Source organism: Schistocerca piceifrons, chromosome 2, assembly GCF_021461385.2.
Source record: "Schistocerca piceifrons isolate TAMUIC-IGC-003096 chromosome 2, iqSchPice1.1, whole genome shotgun sequence".
NCBI classification, from domain to species: domain Eukaryota; kingdom Metazoa; phylum Arthropoda; class Insecta; order Orthoptera; family Acrididae; genus Schistocerca; species Schistocerca piceifrons.
Genome location: NC_060139.1, coordinates 744,429,440 through 744,447,217, shown reverse-complemented (window position 1 = coordinate 744,447,217; position 17,778 = coordinate 744,429,440). Strand labels below are relative to the sequence as shown.

Sequence of the window (17,778 nt, the reverse complement as noted above, 5' to 3'; positions counted from 1 at the left end):
ATGAAATTGCAGTCATGGCTGCATTAAATGATCTTGCTGTTGAACAGGATGACAACTTGAAACACCTCATAACCAAGACAAAGAAGCAAGACAGCTGGCTCACCCAAGAGAAATACCAAGAGCACAAAATGCCAAGCACCAACCTGGGAAACTTGGTGTAAATTTTTATGTATGTACAAACAATGAGGTAGTTGGAAATATACTAAGACACTCCTTTGGACTCCATTGTATTCTTCATTGTGTGTCAGACATTGCATATTTAGTTGAGTATAATGACCTCTCACACAGAATACAAAAGCATCTAGACATCTTCCATACCCTCTGTATGAAGCCGTACTAGAATCCTGAGGCACAGATCAGTGATGGGAGATTGTAGTTCAGAGAAACAGTTCTAGTTCAAAGGAATGGAAGACCTGTTCAGTGAAGCTTCGACGGGATCATCATGTCATCACATTGAAGAAAATGTGACAAAACAACCAAAATGCAAGGATCCACCAGCGCCACTATTCACAAGATCTAGACCCAGGGTGCTTTTGCCAGTCCATTGGGAACTTCTAAAACAGTGGGCAATGTTTTCCCATAAGGGAAGCAAAGTCACAAGCTATGGTGCATGCAGTGTGGTGGCAGTTAACGTCACTGGCTGGTGTGCTGTGTGTCACCAGTTCAAACCTGACCATGGGCAATTATTTGTTATTTAGCTTTTATTATTTCTGGAAAGTTCTCAAAATTTCGTATGTTTCTGTATTGTGGAATACTCGATATTGGTCTAAATGGCAGTATTCTCCGAAGTTCTGGCTGTATCCTGATATTCATAGTAAATGTGCTTTCATTGCCAAGTATTGTACTTCATTGGTGACCCTGCTTTGGGATTTGGACTTGATTTTAATTACAATGTCATGATATAAGTCCAAGCACTACACTTCATTATGCATTCATAATGAAAATTGCAATATTAAACACAGTTCTGATTAAGTCTTGTGGAATCAAAACCCACTCTCTCATCAGCCAAAGTGCTGTCTGACACGGGACTAATTCAATCCAGATAAAGAGCGGCATTGGCTGTAATTCATTTTTAGAGAGAAACTTGGATAAAATGATCTGTGAGCTAATAGACTGCTGAGCGGCCCTACATTTGCCTGCTACAGAAGTTCACGTGACCAACCTGCAATATCGACGGCTTTCCCACAACAGGTGCCATCACTGGACATAAGCAGTTCCATTTCCATTGGGCTTACAAAATTGCTCAATCTTTGAACTGGCACGTAGGGCTAGTATCTTCCGGCTGGTGCAAGGGAGCATGACGTGGTGCAAGCGACCAGGAATTGGCAGATGTCATGTTGGTGGAGCGGTGTGTCTGCATCTCCTTTGTGTCCCAGGAGTGGAAACCATAGATCCAGATGCATCCTGTAAGGGCACCCATAAAACAGCTCCACCGGGTTTCGACCATTGATAGCCGTGGACTTGTAATAAGCTAGGAAAGCATTTGGTGATGAAGCCCATTTAGTTGACCCTAAGCACTTTAACATTTGGGATTTTAAATGTATGAGCAAACCATTCCGCCAGCCCGTATGAGGTTGAACAGAATGGGGTGTTTTATTTTATTGTGGATGCAAAACATTTGATATCACTTGCCATGAACTGGAGACAGTCGTCAGTCACCAGCATGCAGGGTGCACTCCCTATTGAAAAGATATGTTCCAGCACTTCCATTGTGGCTGCCATTGTTGTCTGCAGGAGGTAGCTGGCGTATGGAAAGTGGATGGAGGAGTCCATGATGATTAACCACATGAACCCCCTTTGGAAGGGCATGTTAAGTGAGAATGTGTGCAGTTCCGAGACTGCATTGGCACAGACCACAGAGAAAACAACCAGAGTGGAGCTGGCTGGTGCTCCTGACAAATGTGCACTATCACCCCATGCATGTATCATCATTGTGCGTATGAGACCAGTAGATGTAGCAGCGTGCCAGTTGCTTCATCCTGAAAATCCCCCAGTGGGATTGATGCAGAAGTTAAATGATGTTATAGGGAGGGTGGCACCACAATACGGCACAATTTGTTATCTTCTCTCATGCGACCAGTGTGCCAATATATAATTCACACATCACCAAATCCCTGTAGTAGTCTGAAATACGGTAGAGCCACCAGCCATGCCCAAAGGCAATCTGTTATATTGATGCTGTTTAAATGGTGTATGTATGACTAAAATTTCCCTTGAGTCTTTGTCAAGAGGCTGCTGTAAATATGCCTCCACATTAGAAAAGATTTTTCCTTGCGAAGGTTTAGAAAAAATATTGTGTACACAAGTTAAGGGATAAAAATCGATCCCCACTTGAGGACTAACAGTTTGTTGGAAAAATGGTTGAATAAGGAGAATATGTCCAACAGCAGTAACACAATCTAACAACAGGACTAACTTTTGAATCAAATAATATAACTATGGATTCGTAGACAGCAAAGATGTCCGTTGATGATCCAGACATTTGATATAACTTGCTTGAATGTGTAATGTGAAGCATTTTTTATGTACTTCCCCGTCTCATTAAATAACTGAAGTGCCAGAAACGCTGCCAACATCTGTGACTGTTGGAGCATAGAACTACATGTAGTTATGTGCTTCACCAGTAACTGTTGCTGGTATAGCTATTGCTGCCGAAGCTCAAGAAATTTCACATCTGCAGTAATACTTAGCAATCAGATCTGGAACCTCTTCATTGCCGATCTTGTCAACCTCACTTTAGGACCAACAACATTTATTGAACACAAATAAACTTCCTGTAACAACAGATGAAAATAGCCTTATTAGTCCATGGAATGAAATAATAATAGTTCTTGATAGAAATAGTGTAAACAGTAGTTCCCAATAGAAATTAATAAAAATCCAAGCATTGCTGCTTCGTTATATGCACATATGGAAATTATTAAACACAATTCCACTTAAAATGATGATAATGATGATGATGGTGTTCAGTTTGTGGGGCACTCAACTGCACAGTCATCAGCACCCGAGTTCCACTTAATTCTTGTGTGGAACCATACACTCATCAGCCAAACCACTGTCCAACACAAGGCTAAGATGACCGAGGTGAACAGTGGCAGTGGTCATAGGTCTCTTGTAGAGACAAAGTTGGATAACAGCGACTGAGAGTGTATGCCACCAGGTGGCCTTACATTTTCCTGCTATAGAAGTTCACATGACTGGCGTGCAATATTGGCAGTTTCCTGCTGCAGGTGCCTTCGCTGTACATGGGATTTCTAAATCAGGAGCATCTAAATATTATAAGGCCCATTCACATTCCTCTATCTTTCACAACCAGAATATTCTACGTAAATCATCATAGAAGGTGAACGTTAATGAAACCAACAACCTGCAGGTACGGATTCCTGTCTGGAAATGGAGGAAGAAAGGTGCTATGAACATGTACCCGGAATACATCGCTGCCACAGTAAATGGCACTGAGGAACAACAATTCCTCTGACCAAGTGTTTTGCGGGCTGTGTTATTGGTGCAGTCTACTGTAAGCCAGGAACAAGCAGATGGTATTTGTGTACAGCCGAGCAATTGGAAACTGTTGAGAGACAACATAGTTATACCAAAACAAGTGCCCCCACAGACACCAACCACATCACACTACATTTCAAGCCCTTTTTGGGCACTTGTGTAATCATGGCTCCTTTCAGACAGATGAACGTGCAGGGAGACGGTGGACTGTGTTTTCACCAGATTTGGAGGACCGGGTTCCATAGGCTATTGAGACAAACCCTAGTACATGCTCCAGACAAGTGGCTCACCAACAAGGTCTAAGCCAAAGTACAATTATGCATATCTTACATGACTCCCGCTACTACCCCTATCATCTGCAATCCTATGGAGGCCAGTTTGAACACCTGTTGTGATGTTGATGCGATGCAGCTATGTACTGTGTTCTGGGACGATTTGTTGACATTGCACACACACCATCCATTTCCACACACACATTCATAGGACCTTTTTTCATCATTTTCAGTCAGTGAAAGGAATGAAAGAGGAAGCCACCTGGTAGAATTTTGCACAGAGCATAATTTAATCATCACTATTAGTTACTTTAAGAATCAAGAAAGATGGTTGTATATGTGGAAGAGACCTGGAGACACTGGAAGGCTTCAGATTGATTATATAAAGGTGAAACAGAGATTCTGTAACCAGATTTTAAAACTGTAAGACATTTCCAGGGGCAGAGGTGAACTCTGACCAAAATTTATTGGTTATGAATTGTAGATTTAAATTGAAGAAATTGGAAAAAAGTAGGAATTTAAGGAGATGGGATTTGGATAATCTGAAAGAACCAGAGGTTGTAGAGAGTTTCAGAGGGAGCATTAGGGATCAATTAACAAGAACAGGGGAAAGGAATACAGTAGTAGAAGAAGAATGGATAGAAATCCGTGGGTAACAGAAAAGATACTGGCTTTAATTCATGATAGGCAAAAGTATAAAAATGCAGTAAATGAAGCAGGAGAAGGGGGATACAAATGTCTACAAAATGAGATTGATAGGAAGTGCATAATGGTTAAGCAGGAATGGCTAGAAGACAAATGTAAGGATTTATAAGGCATATATCGCTAGGGGAAATGAAAGAGATCTTTGGAGAGAAGAGAACCACGTGTATGAATATCAAGAGCTCAGATGGTAAACCAGCCCTAAGTAAAGAAGGGAATGCTGAAGGGTAAGGAGTATATAGAGGGTCTGTACAAGTGAGATGTACTTTAGAGTGATATTATAGAAATTGAAGAGGGCGTAGATATACGTGGGATAGGAGATAAAATGTTGGGTGAAGAATTTAATGGAGAACTGAAAGACCTAAGTCAAATCAAGGCACCAGGAGTAGACAACATTCCATTAGAACTACTGATAGCCTTGGGAGAACCAGACATGACAAAACTCCTCCATCTGATCAGCAGGATGCGTAAGACAGGCAAAATATCCTCAGACTTCAAGAAGGATATAAGAATGTCAATTTCAAAGAAAGCAAGTGCTGACAGGTGTGAAAATTACTGAACTATCAGTTTAATAAGTCATTTTTGCTATCTCCAATGTTATTCAACTTGTACACTGAACAAGCAGTAAAGGAAATAAAAGAAAAAATGGAGTAGAAATTAAAGTCCGTGGAGAATAAATAAAAACTTTGAGGTTTGCCAATGACATTTTAATTCTGTCAGAGACAGCAAATTACTTGGAAAAGCAGGTGAACGGAATGGACAGTGCCTTGAAAGGAAGATATAAGTTGAACATCAACAAAAGCAAAATGACGATAATGGAATGTAGTCTAATTAAATCAGTTTATGCTGAGGGAAAGTAGTGGACAAGTTTTGCTATTTGGGCAGCAAAATAACTGATGATGGATGAAGTAGAGAGGATATAAAATATAGATGGGAGTAGCAAGAAAAGCTTTTCTGAAGAAGGGAAATTCGTTAACACTGAGTACAGATATAAGTGCCAGGAGGACTTTTCTGAAAGTATTTGTATGGAGAGGAGAGAAGAGAAACTTGTGGCACAATCTGACTAGAAGGTATTGGTTGTTAGGACAAATTCTGAGATGTCAAGGGGTCACCAATTTAGTTCTGGAGGGAAGTGTGGCAGTGTAAAAATTGTAGAGGGAGACCAAGAGATGAATACAGTAAGCAGGTTCATAAGGCTGCACGTTGCAGTAGTTATTCAGAGATGAAGAGGCTTGCACAGGACAGAGAAGCATGGAGAGCTGCAGTCTTTGGACTGAAGACCACAATGACTACAAAACAACAACAACAACAGCTGAAAAACATTAGATTCCAGTTTGAAAAACAAAATTATATTTTTTTCTCCTTAACTAATTACTTTTGGAACAGCAAAAATAAAGTAAGCCAGAAAAATAATGAATGAAGGTCGACAGTGAGTAAAAGCACGAAAACCAAAAAGAAGAAGAACAAAAACAACAGAACAGGAAGTGGAGAAGAAACTATCATAAGTTTACAGTTGATGAGCTGACTGAATAGGAATATGGCTTGGAGCTCGCTTCTCTGAAAAATACAAGGTCAACATGTGGTACAGACGTGGGTGTAAATACTGTATTGCTTTTATGTTGGTGCATATTGTGCAGCTCCATAATTCAATTTTCAGCATGAGCTATGGGATAGTTTTGTTTTATGGTTAGTCTGAAGTTGTTGTGTTGTGTGCTTTTCATTTAAATGGATGTACCTATCCATAATTTTGTTATGGTGTGGTTTATTGCCAATGGAAATGTATTCAGGGAAGCTTTGAGACATATAAGGAGCCAGGTCCTTCTTTTTCTGTTAATAGATAGCTGAATTCAGCCATGGCTGCTCTCCTTTAGAAGATGATCCATCTAAAATACATCCCAAAACCAAAACTGTGGATGAAAACATCAGCAAACTGCACAGAGTTGTCTGAATACCAGTTAAAGATACATGAAATGGTAGTGATTGTAGGCACACAGAAGAAAGTTAGGATGCATTTTACAGGAAAAAATTAACAGAGAGAAAATGTGTCACATGTATGCAGAAAATGTTGAATGCTGACCAAAAGGAAATGCAAAAACAAATTTCGTAGGTGTTGTTGGAACAGTTTAAAAAGAAGCCAACTGATATTATGCACAAATTTGCTACTATGGATGAAAATGTGTATCCAATACTTGACCCCAGAAACAAAACAAAAGTGAAAACATTGGGTGGAAGATAGGGGTCCTGCATCAAAAATAGTGAAACTGATTTTGTCTGTCAGTGATTATGGCCAGTGTTTCATGGTATGCAAAGGAGTTCTTCTTATTGATTAACTTGCAAAGTATCAAACAATAACTGGAAAATTGTAGAAAAGTCTTCCAGAACAAACATATTGAAAAATATGTGACAAGGGACATGCATTGCAAAAGAGGTAACAAATCATCTTTCATCAGGACAGTGCATATGCTCACAAATAAACTTGGCAGTCAGAGAACTGATGAATTTGAAAAATAAATAGTAGAACAAATAGACTATTCTCAAAATAGGCATCTTGTAATTTATATTTAATTCCACTGCGGTTGAAAGTCTAATGAAGATTTTGTGAGAACAATAGATGGATATCTCCAGAATGAGATTTTCACTGTGAAGGGGAGTGTGCGCTGATATGGAACTTCCTGGCAGATTAAAACTGTATGCTGGACCAAGACTTGAACTCGGAATCTTTTCCTTTCATGGGCAAGTGCCCTACCAACTGAGCTACCCAAGTATGACTTGAACTCGGAACTTTTGTCTTTTGTGAGCAAGTGCTCTACCAACTGAGCTACCCAAGCATGACTCACAACCCATCCTCACACCTTCAATTCTGCCAGTACCTTGCCTCTGAAAGGCAAAGGTCCCGAATTTGAGTCTCAGTTCGGCACACAGCTTTAATCTGGCAGGAATTTCAATAGGTGGTTATTTTGGAGAACTTTCAGAACAGCACGTAAGAGGGAATCTACTCATTCCCAACATGCAATTTTTAACCCAAAAAGTAGTTTCACAAGTCAGGTGAGAAACTTTTGCCTTGGCCTTGTGCTAGGCTTGGCCTATAAACCAGCTCTTTTATCATGTATTCCACATGGGAAAGGCATACACAGTCAAAGAGGTGGTGGCCTGTGACATTGTACTCTATATCCATCAACTGTTCTACAGATTATTTTGGCATTGGTAAACATTTAGTAAGTATGAATCATCAAAGGCTTTTTACTCTATGAATACCAGATATGACAGGTAAGAGCATTCTCTGGAATATAAAAATAGGAACATTATTTGATAATGTATATTTCTCTCTGCTCCAGCCCTGCACTCCACCTTAAATGACAAGTACAGATAAACTCAAATGGGACCTATTCATTTATTACATACTTTTCTATTGCTGTTCAGCTCACATTACCATACACTTCATTTGCCTCTATGTCCTTTCATCAGTTATCTTGAATGATAGTTTTCTCTTCCCCTTGTGTATTTGTTGTTATTGTTTTTTATATCTTTGATAACTGATATTTTTTACAATATCTCCTCCTTATCTCACATTTTTCTGTTACCCTTACTCTGCCTCTATCTGCACTTTGTGTGTCTTTCCAGTTTATAGCTCTTATTGTTCAATCATGTTGGTCGCCTGCAGTTTCTATTAAAGCCCCATCATACACCCTAAGAAACAATCTAATTACAAACACCTCTTTAGTCCGACATTAAGCCAGTTTTCTGTGAGCTGTTACTGAGTTTTCTTTTCTCCTTCTTTTCTATCTTCCCTTTCACCCCTTATCTTTCTACATCACAGTAAAGTGCAGGTTACAGTCCAACAAATGAATATTCCTATAACCATTATGTATAAAACTGAGGCAATAAGTTTTCTCAAACAATCGTTACAAAAAAAACTTTCTATTTTTTACAGATATTTAACATTTTCCTTATACAATAAGAAATTAAATTTTTACTTGCCATAAAGATGACACATTAAGTTGCTAATAGCCACAATCAAAAGACACACGTAAGCTTTCAGCCAGAGCCTTCGTCAGAGTTGCATTCTGGTCTGAGCTGCTGGAGATGGTGGTCATGTGCGCTTCACGTGTGCTTGCTTGTGTGAATGAATGGTATGTGTTTCTTGTTCTTTTTCGTACGAAAGCCGTGGCCAAAAGATAATGTGTAAATGTCTCTTAATTGTGTCCGTTTGCAACTTAATGTGTCATCTTTGTGGTAAGTAGCAATCCATCTTTCACTTGCATTGTTAACATTCCAATCTGGAGTTTCCATTGTGAAAAATTAAATTTCTCTTTTTTTCCATTAAAATACAGCATATTTAATATCATCTATCTTAGATTTTGGTTTTACAGTCCCTGGAGATACAGTCTCACAGGGGCCCTTTGACCATGTGTCAGATGTTTTCAGGGTAAGTTATGGTGTGACTGGTACAATATAATCCCACTGTAAATGGCTGAATACGAAGAATACACAATGACACTTCGCATTGCGGAAAGTGCGTAATTAAGTGTGGTCCTTCTGTGTAAAAGGTAGTAAGAAAGGAAAAGAGGAAGAGCTATTGAAAGATCATAGCCTAAAGAGAGTGGAAGACATATTCCAAAGCCAGATTCCCTTTCTCCCTACACTCAGCTCCACCCCACGATCTCTCCCCTGGTCATACTTTACTGGCAGGCTGGAGGATAGTGATATACGTTGACCCTGCAGAACAGACACCACCAGCTTCATGACTACAGACCACAAAAACTAGCTCTGATTCCCTGCTATGGAAAACTTCGCAGTCACCAATATCCTTCCTCCATTTCCCATTCAGAAACTACCAGCAACTAGATCCTCTAGATGTCAAATGTCCAACTCAGTTTATAAAAATAAACCTGAGTATGCTGGTAATGTCTCTCTCTGCCAATCACACACTTGGATAACAACATAAGTGACCCTAAAAAACTGTGTACCATCTATGCCTTCAAAAATCTTACAAACACCATTTATGGCATTCAAGTACAAAAAATAGTAAAAAAAAAGCCATTCCAATACAAAAAATGATACAACTCCATAAAAATTCAAAGTTGACTTAATCCTAAATTGCTGAATTCCTAGTTTTAAAACTATTCAAACAATTTCATTTCTGGTTTAGCAATACTCTTTTCTGACTAATGTAGTATTGCAATTTCTTATGTAACTTATTGTGTTTCCAGTCCTTCACCTGTAGAACATTATTTATTAATTAAAAATAATTTCGTATCTTACTGGATCAGTCAGAAGGGCGAGAGCTGTCTTTATCTGAGGTCATATCATCAGAAACAGCCACAACAAGTAATTGCGTTCTCTATTCACATCTTACCCAACTGTCTTTAGTCCTGCCCATTCCGTAGATGGATGTCACCAAAAGAAGCCAGAAAAAGGCCTGAGACCATTGTAGTAAAGTGCCACACACAACTGTTGCATTCTCCAAGACAATGGTATAATCGTGTCTAAATGACTGTTCATCAGTATAAATGTTGACTGTTTTTTTTTTTTTTTTTTTTTTTTTCATTCTTTGCTTGCATTTTGTGTTCTTTCTATTAAAGATTTTGACTATCTTTCATTTCCATCCATGTCTTATACTGCTTTACTTTTCAAACAATGTTAAATCCAAGATGGAATAACAACAGAGGAAAATTGGATAGCTTGCTACTAACCACTTACAGAAGGCCTTGAGTGGCAAACAAGCACTATTAAAGTGTATTTAAAAGTAGACTAAGTTCTCAGACAAAGTCCTTACCATTCTTCACAACCTTGGTTGGTACATACATGTCTAAAGCATATTGTACGATGTATTTGAATTTTATCGTGTCCCTGGCAGCAGTTTAAATAGTGTAACTCTCTCATTTTAGATACCATTACTGCCACCTACTTAGCTCAGTTGTATTGAAATGCTAATATCCAAGCATGTTGTATGCTTCATGCCAATTTATTGCATGCTGTCTTCTTCGTGATTTTGTAGTTCTAATGTCCAGAAGTGTAGTTTTATATATTTTTATCTTTGGTTTATGTGTCCAGTAACATACAGTTCTACACAAAGAAACTCAGAATGGAAGCCCTATTTTTTAAAAATCTCATTAAAGAGTATTTGTTGAAATAAAATACCAGTACCAATGAAGTCATGTGGTATTTCAGTCAGTTATTTTGTTTACCGATTAGAGTATGGTAAGGCATGCAGAACAGTGGTGAATGGTTGGTCTGAAGGAGGTGTTAAATAACAACATCTTGTAAGTCTTATTCTGGACTTATGAGAAAGTGGATTAGTAAAAGAATCCCAAACTAAGCTCCACCCGAACAGGCCATGAAGGCCCAACAGTACCGAACGGCTGCCGTGTCATCCTCAGCCCACTGATGTCACTGGATGTGGATATGGAGGGGCATGTGATCAGTACACCATTCTCCCAACTGCATATCAGTTTATAAGACCGAAAGAACCCCAAGCTAGAGATAAATCATGGACATTCTTTTGTAGAGTAACTTAAGCCAGTACAACAGCAACTTAAACAGAATTTTGTAGTTTCATGATAGGAACACAGGGAAGAGAACTTGACAGCAGCTACTAACAGCATGAGCAGGAGATGGTGTCTTTGGCCCCAGGAATGGAAAGCTCACAAGCTGACATATAGAAAAGAAAGTGCATTCTCAGTCAATGTGGATCATACATTTTTCTTTCTGTGTAAATACTTCATATATACCGGATGGCAACAACAGTATAATTGCTTTTCAGGCTCAAAGAATATCAGGCACTTGAAAAAAATTTGATAAATAAAGTCTGTTATCACAATAGAGGGCTTGGTGTAGTGCACACAGAGGCAGCTCTTGATAGTGTGGTGTATGCTCACATACACTCCCAAGCTGACCATGAAGCAGTGCATACTGTAAGGTCTGGCATAATGTCTTTCATTTGAATAGAACATGCTGTCATACAGAAATGGATAGAAATAAAGATACAAAGGAATTACAACATGTAGCTGCTAGTGAACATTGATTTACATCAATGGGGAAATTTGAAATTGTGTGCTGTCACAGACTCAAACCCGGGTCTCCTGCTGGCTAGCCAGATGCTCTTAGGAGACCTGGGATCGAATCCTAAACACCACATATATACTATAGAAATAAGACTGAACATTAAATTAGAAGCATTTTGATTCTTTACTATCTGAGTAATTTGTTTGTACAACTTCATTCGTATAAGAAATGTTAAGTAGAAGTACCTTGCATTCTGGATACTTACTCAGTCGTCACAGACTTTTGCTATCACAAGAATTATTTACTCAGAGTTTGTTTGTTTCGTCATTCTGTCGCAGCCCAGAGGTATGTTCACACTAGGTATTGAAAGGTTGATTGTGTGACCATCCACAAATAATGGACAGACTGATTAAACATGGAAAAGTGGTTCATTCAGGATTAAGGGAAGGCTGCTGTTTTAGATTCAGGTGTCTTTCTGTAAAAAAATGTTAGCTGCTAGTGATTGTCTGAGGAGTAGAAACAGGTTGATTTTTGTGAGAGACTAGGTGAAGTAGCTCTGTGGTGAGACTTTGGACTCACACATTAAAGATCACCGTTTCAAATCTCTGTTCATCCAACCAAATGTAGGTATCCCGTTGTTTCCGTAATTGCTTAAGGCAAATGCAAGAATGGTTTCTGTGAAAACAACACAGCTGATTTCCTTCTTCTATACTTCCCAGTGTTAGCTACTGTTTCATCTCTAATGACCTCAGCAACACCAGCTGATTTAACCATAGTCTTTCTTCTTTTGATTTACTTGAGAAGCCACTGTCTGGACAGTACATTGTTTGAATAAACACAGCACATCAGCTGTTGAATATCTTTAGTTTCCATTCTTCATTGTTATTACATTTTCCCAGCATTATGCCTTTTCTTATTTCCTCTTATTTTTCCACCTTTATATTTTAATTCTCATTGTTAAGGCAGTTATGTTTATTGAACAGCATGAAATACAATGAAATTTGTCATGTTGCTTCCTTTCATTCATTTCAACATTTTAGTTGTAAATTCTCTCCCTATGTGTATGTGTATGTTGGGGGGTGCGTCTCTGTGTTATGAATGTTCTTGATGATATCTAATTATGCAACTTTGTTGATATTCAGTTGAAACAACTACACATTCTGCTGTATCTGATTCCTTGCTGTTTACTGGAGAAGATAGTAATTAATGTCGCAACAATATTGTGAAATGGATAGATTGCTGTTCAACATATAGGAGAGACATTGAATCTCAGACAGGCACAATGAAAAGAGTGCTATATTTTAAGCTTTCAACCAGAAAGCAATCTTCACCTACCTACCTCCTTCTCTGCTCCAGTTCCAGCACTACACAGCCTTATGTTCTGCCAATGCACTCACTAGTTCTTTTCCCCGTTCTCTGCTTCTCTCCTTTTCCACTCTCCCCCTCCCTCCAAACTTCCCTACTGCACTTAGCAGCCTACTCTGTCCTCACCCTTGCCCTGCTATCCCTTCCCCTCCCTGTCCCATGTTGCCTCCTTACCCCCTCCACCCACACCAGACTGCTGCTCCTGCCAAGTTCAGTTGCAGTTTTAGTCTGCTTTCAGCCACAGGGGTTGAAGACAGGAATCACGTGTGTGTGTGTGAGTTGTGCTGCTTATATGTGTTAATTAATGTTGCAAACAGGAAGTTCATAATAGAATGTTCAATTTTTCTAACATGTGTAGCCAAATGCCATTGATTATTATTGTTGTATTCCAGGCTTAATACACATTTAATACACAATATTTGACGTCCTCTGATGATATAATTTCTTATTAATACTAATGAAATGTAATGTTCTTATACTATTTTCTTCTTGCTTCCTCTGTTTGTATTTTGCGATAAGACAAATACCTTAAAGTATCAGAATCAGAATTTTATTGTCTCATGGCTTACATACATAAATCACTGGTTTAAAGTACAGGAGACTTGTCAATATAGATCATGTTTGTCCAACAAAAACAAAAATAATCTTAATTTACAAAAGTCATTACAAATTTGTTTATGAGTCTATAAAGAAATCTTCATCATCATTTAAAAATCCCATGAGTGAGTAATAAAATTTTTGCACTAGGATGGTGCATAATCTTATCTTCAGTAAACCTAATTCCATACTGTAAAGGTTTTCATTTTTAATGTATTATGAATTTTCATAGCTGTATAATGAAAAGTCTGGGAGTAGAGTTTTAGTCTACAAGATGGCAACATGACATTATCTTTGTTTCTTGTGTGGGAGTAGAGTTTTAGCCTACGAGATGGCAACATGACATTATCTTTGTTTCTTGTGTTGTATAAGTGTTGAAAATGGTTTCCTATAAAAAATTCTGGATTGGCACAGATAAAGGTAAACAGTTCATAAATGTAAATACATGGAATAATTAAAATTTTTAGCTCCCTGAACAAAGATTGGCATGACTCTCTGGGCAATGGAATCTTAAAGATTTAAAAATCTTATTCTGTTGTTGTTGCTGTTCTTGCAGCCATATTGCTGTTGTATGCAAGAGAGGTTAGGTGAATTTGAAATTTAACTAGGCTTTTAATGCTGGTTGTAAGATATCCAAGAAACCAGTCAAAATCCAGTTTTTATCTTCTTACAGTAAAGTTTCTTGCAGAGCTGTTGGCTGAATTATGAATTTTAAAACATTGGTGTGTCATTATGTATCCTGTGACTTTTAGTAGGTTTGATAAACATTTGTATCATTACTGCCTGACTCCTGTGCAATTGAAAAATGTTGCAGCTACTAAAATTCCTTAAATGACGAGAATGTTCTTGAACTTTAATGTTATCAAAACTCCCAAAATCATTCATCATTCTCATAACAATCTGTAATAACATGTCTTATCTGTTATTAGTCTATTTTAAGCAGTTGCATTAATTTTAACTCCATGGAAAGTAAATTCTAATGTAGCTTAAGCATACACTGTTATAGTTTCTTTGAACATTCAGTATTTGGAACAACAACAAAAACTATCTGCTTACAAAAGTGTCATGTTTGCAGGGAAGAAAAAACAGCATTAAAGGGGGAGAATGTGAATTTACTGGGAAAGCTTGAGCAGGTGTGGAAAAACTATAAGGAGCTGCAAAAGGAAAATATTAAGCTTAGTGCTTCTGATGAACTATCAGCAGAAAAGGAAATACAGGTTAGGTTCTGAAATGTGTGTGGTAAATATCTAAGGAAAACAGCAACAGAGTTTGGAAATACCTTGAACTGTTTTGACTGCGAATAGATGTGGTCTTTGTCAATGTTTGGGTTATGTTATGACAAATTGGTGTTAAAGATGGTCTGCATTCACATATTTGGTAGAAAGCGTACTGCCAGCCCCAAAATCTTTGCTTGTTTCCTGTCCACACACATTTCTTATGTCAATATAATTTTTTGTGGTGTAATATTTATTTATTTTACAGGGAAGAGATGGCCGGGCTACAAAGTAACATAGATTATTTAAATAACAAACTTGCAGTCTCATTTGGGACTGAAGAGTGGAGAGGTAATTGAGTAACAAGATGAAATACATTTTAAAGTAGCTGCAACACAAAAAATAAAGATCAAATATAAATAATTAAAGTACACAATTTAAGTAGTCTATTCTATCTGTGACTGACTGTGCGATGAAATGCTAAACCTAATACTTAAATTGCAGTCCTCTTGGCATGAAATAAACAGTAATAAGCATCACATAACCTACATTTATTACAAATGTTTCGTAATGAATGCTATCCATGATATGAAATATGTGTGTTGTATTTGATATTAGAATAGCCTAAGGCCTTTCAGAAATTAAAAATAGAATATTATTGCACTGTATGGACCCTTCACATCTAAATAGGGAAATAACAGAGAAAGATAGATATCTTGTCATTTCTAAACAACCAGGAGTTAAATGTAACACACCAAAGTGTAAAAGAGGAATCATTTTCTCAGAAAGTCAGTTGCCACAGAACACTAAAATGAGAAGAGCATATACTGACAATTTATTTACAGAAAAGATATCAACAAACATATAAAAACAAGTTCAATAAATTTCATTTGCTTCCTCGTACAAATTTTTCGCAAACTTACACTATGTGATCAAAAGTATCCAGAAACCCCCAAAAACATACGTTTTTCATATTAGGTGCATTGTGCTGCCACCTACTGCCAGGCACTCCATATCAGCGACCTCAGTAGTCATTAGACTTCATAAGAGAGCAGAATGGGGTGCTCCGCGGAACTCACAGACTTTGAACATTGTCAAGTGATTGAGTGTCACTTGTGTCATATGTCTGTAGTGAGATTTCCACACTCCTAAACATCCCTAGGTCCTCTGTTTCCAATGTGATAGTGATAGTGAAGGGACACATACAGCACAAAAGCGTAAACGCCGACCTCGTCTGTTGACTGACAGAGACCGCCGACAGTTGAAGAGGCTCGTAATGTGTAATAGAATAGGCAGACATCTATCTAGATCATCACACAGGAATTCCAAACTGCATCAGTATCCACTGCAGGATTACTATGATGATTGGGAGGAAGATGAGAAAACTTGGATTTCATTGTCAAGCGGCTGCTTGTAAGGCACACATCATGCCAGTAAATGTCAAACGACACCTTACTTGGTGTAGGGAGCATAAACATTGGGTCATTTAACAGTGGAAAAATGTTGTGTGGAGTGACAAAACACAGTACACATTGTAGCAATCCGATGATAGGATGTTGGTATGGCGAATGCCCGGTGCATGTCATCTGCCAACACCTGTAGTACCAATAGTAAAATTCAGAGGCAGTGGTGTTACGTTGTGGTCATGTTTTTCATGGAGGGGACTTGCACCCCTTGTTGTTTTGCATGACACTATCACAGAACAGACCTACATTGATGTTTTAAGCACCTTCTTGCTTCCCACTTTTGAAGAGCAATTTGGGGATGGCGATTGCATCTTTCAACATGATTGAGCACCTCTTCATAATGTGTGGCCTGTGGCGGAGTGGTTACATGACAATAACATCCCTGTAATGGACTGGCCTGCACAGAGTCCTACCTGAATCCTATAGAACACCTTTGGGTTGTTTTGGAACTCCATCTTCTTACCAGGACTCACCGACCAACATCGATACCTCTGCTCAGTGCAGCACTCCAAGAAGAATGGGCTGCCATTCCCCAAGAAAGCTTCCAGCACCTGATTGAACGTATGCCTGCGAGAATGGAAGCTATCATCAAAGCTAAGGGTGGGCCAACACCATATTGAATTTCAGCATTACCGATGGTGGGCGCCACGAACTTGTAAGTCATTTTCAGCCAGGTGTCCAGATACTTATGATCACATAGTGTAACTGTATTGAAGAGGACCTAAATCTAAATGAAACAGAGAGATTATGAAACAAATGTGATCACTGGTATGAATTTAAGTCATCAGTAGGCAAAACAAATTTACTTATGGATAAAGCAATGACAAAAATATAGAATTTGGAAAAAAATTGTGGTAAGTTCTATGGGACCAAACTGCTGAGGTCATCGGTCCCTAAGCTTACACACTAATTAATCTAAGTTAAACTAACTTACGCTAAGGACAACACCACACCCATGCCCAAGGGAGGACTCGAACCTCTGATGGGAGGAGCCGCGCGAGCCATAGCAAGATCCCTTAGACCGTGCGGCTACCCCATGCGGCTATAGAATTTGGCCTAAGATTCACGTGTGTATTGAAATTGTGTTGAAACTATAAAAGTTATATTAGGAAATAGATCTGATACTAGATGTGACACATTGAAACTTGACAGAAACATGTCAGTTGCAACCATCTTAGGCTATGTGTTTTCAAATGTTACCACAAATTCACAATATTCAGTTACCAAATGTAAGGATCAGCTTGTTTAGAAATGTCATTGTGTGGTCAAGAAATTAACTGGTTGCAGAAGCTGTACTAAATAAAATGGAATGAGTTTCTGAACAGCGAGAATCATACTTGATAATTTAAAATTGCTGCATAAATATTGTTCGCATGAATCAATCACAATAATGTGAAGGAATGTAAAATGTGTAAAAAAAAGTGCATGAACATTGTCTAATTAAATGCAAGTCTGCTACCAATATGTAATGCTGCTACTATACATGGGTAATCACAGAATATAACAAACCCCTGTACTCATAGCTCAACCAAGTGAAGCAGATGTTTGGAAATACAAATGTGGACCAGTTTCAGTAGTATTTTTTTCAGTGTTTTCAATGGCCACAAGACATATTTGGTCTACCGAGCGAGGTGGCGCAGTGGTTAGCACACTGGA

At 38.3% G+C, this 17,778-nt stretch overlaps 1 protein-coding gene across 1 annotated transcript in view; it reads left to right on the top strand.

The window, feature by feature from the left end:
• LOC124776267 (serologically defined colon cancer antigen 8 homolog) overlaps window positions 1-17,778 on the top strand; it is a gene marked incomplete in the record, with an annotated part of 236,051 nt that overhangs the window by 209,768 nt on the left and 8,505 nt on the right. Inside the window, 1 exon segment of the mRNA XM_047251167.1 lies at window positions 14,925-15,007. Coding sequence (XP_047107123.1) covers window positions 14,925-15,007 — 83 coding nt within the window.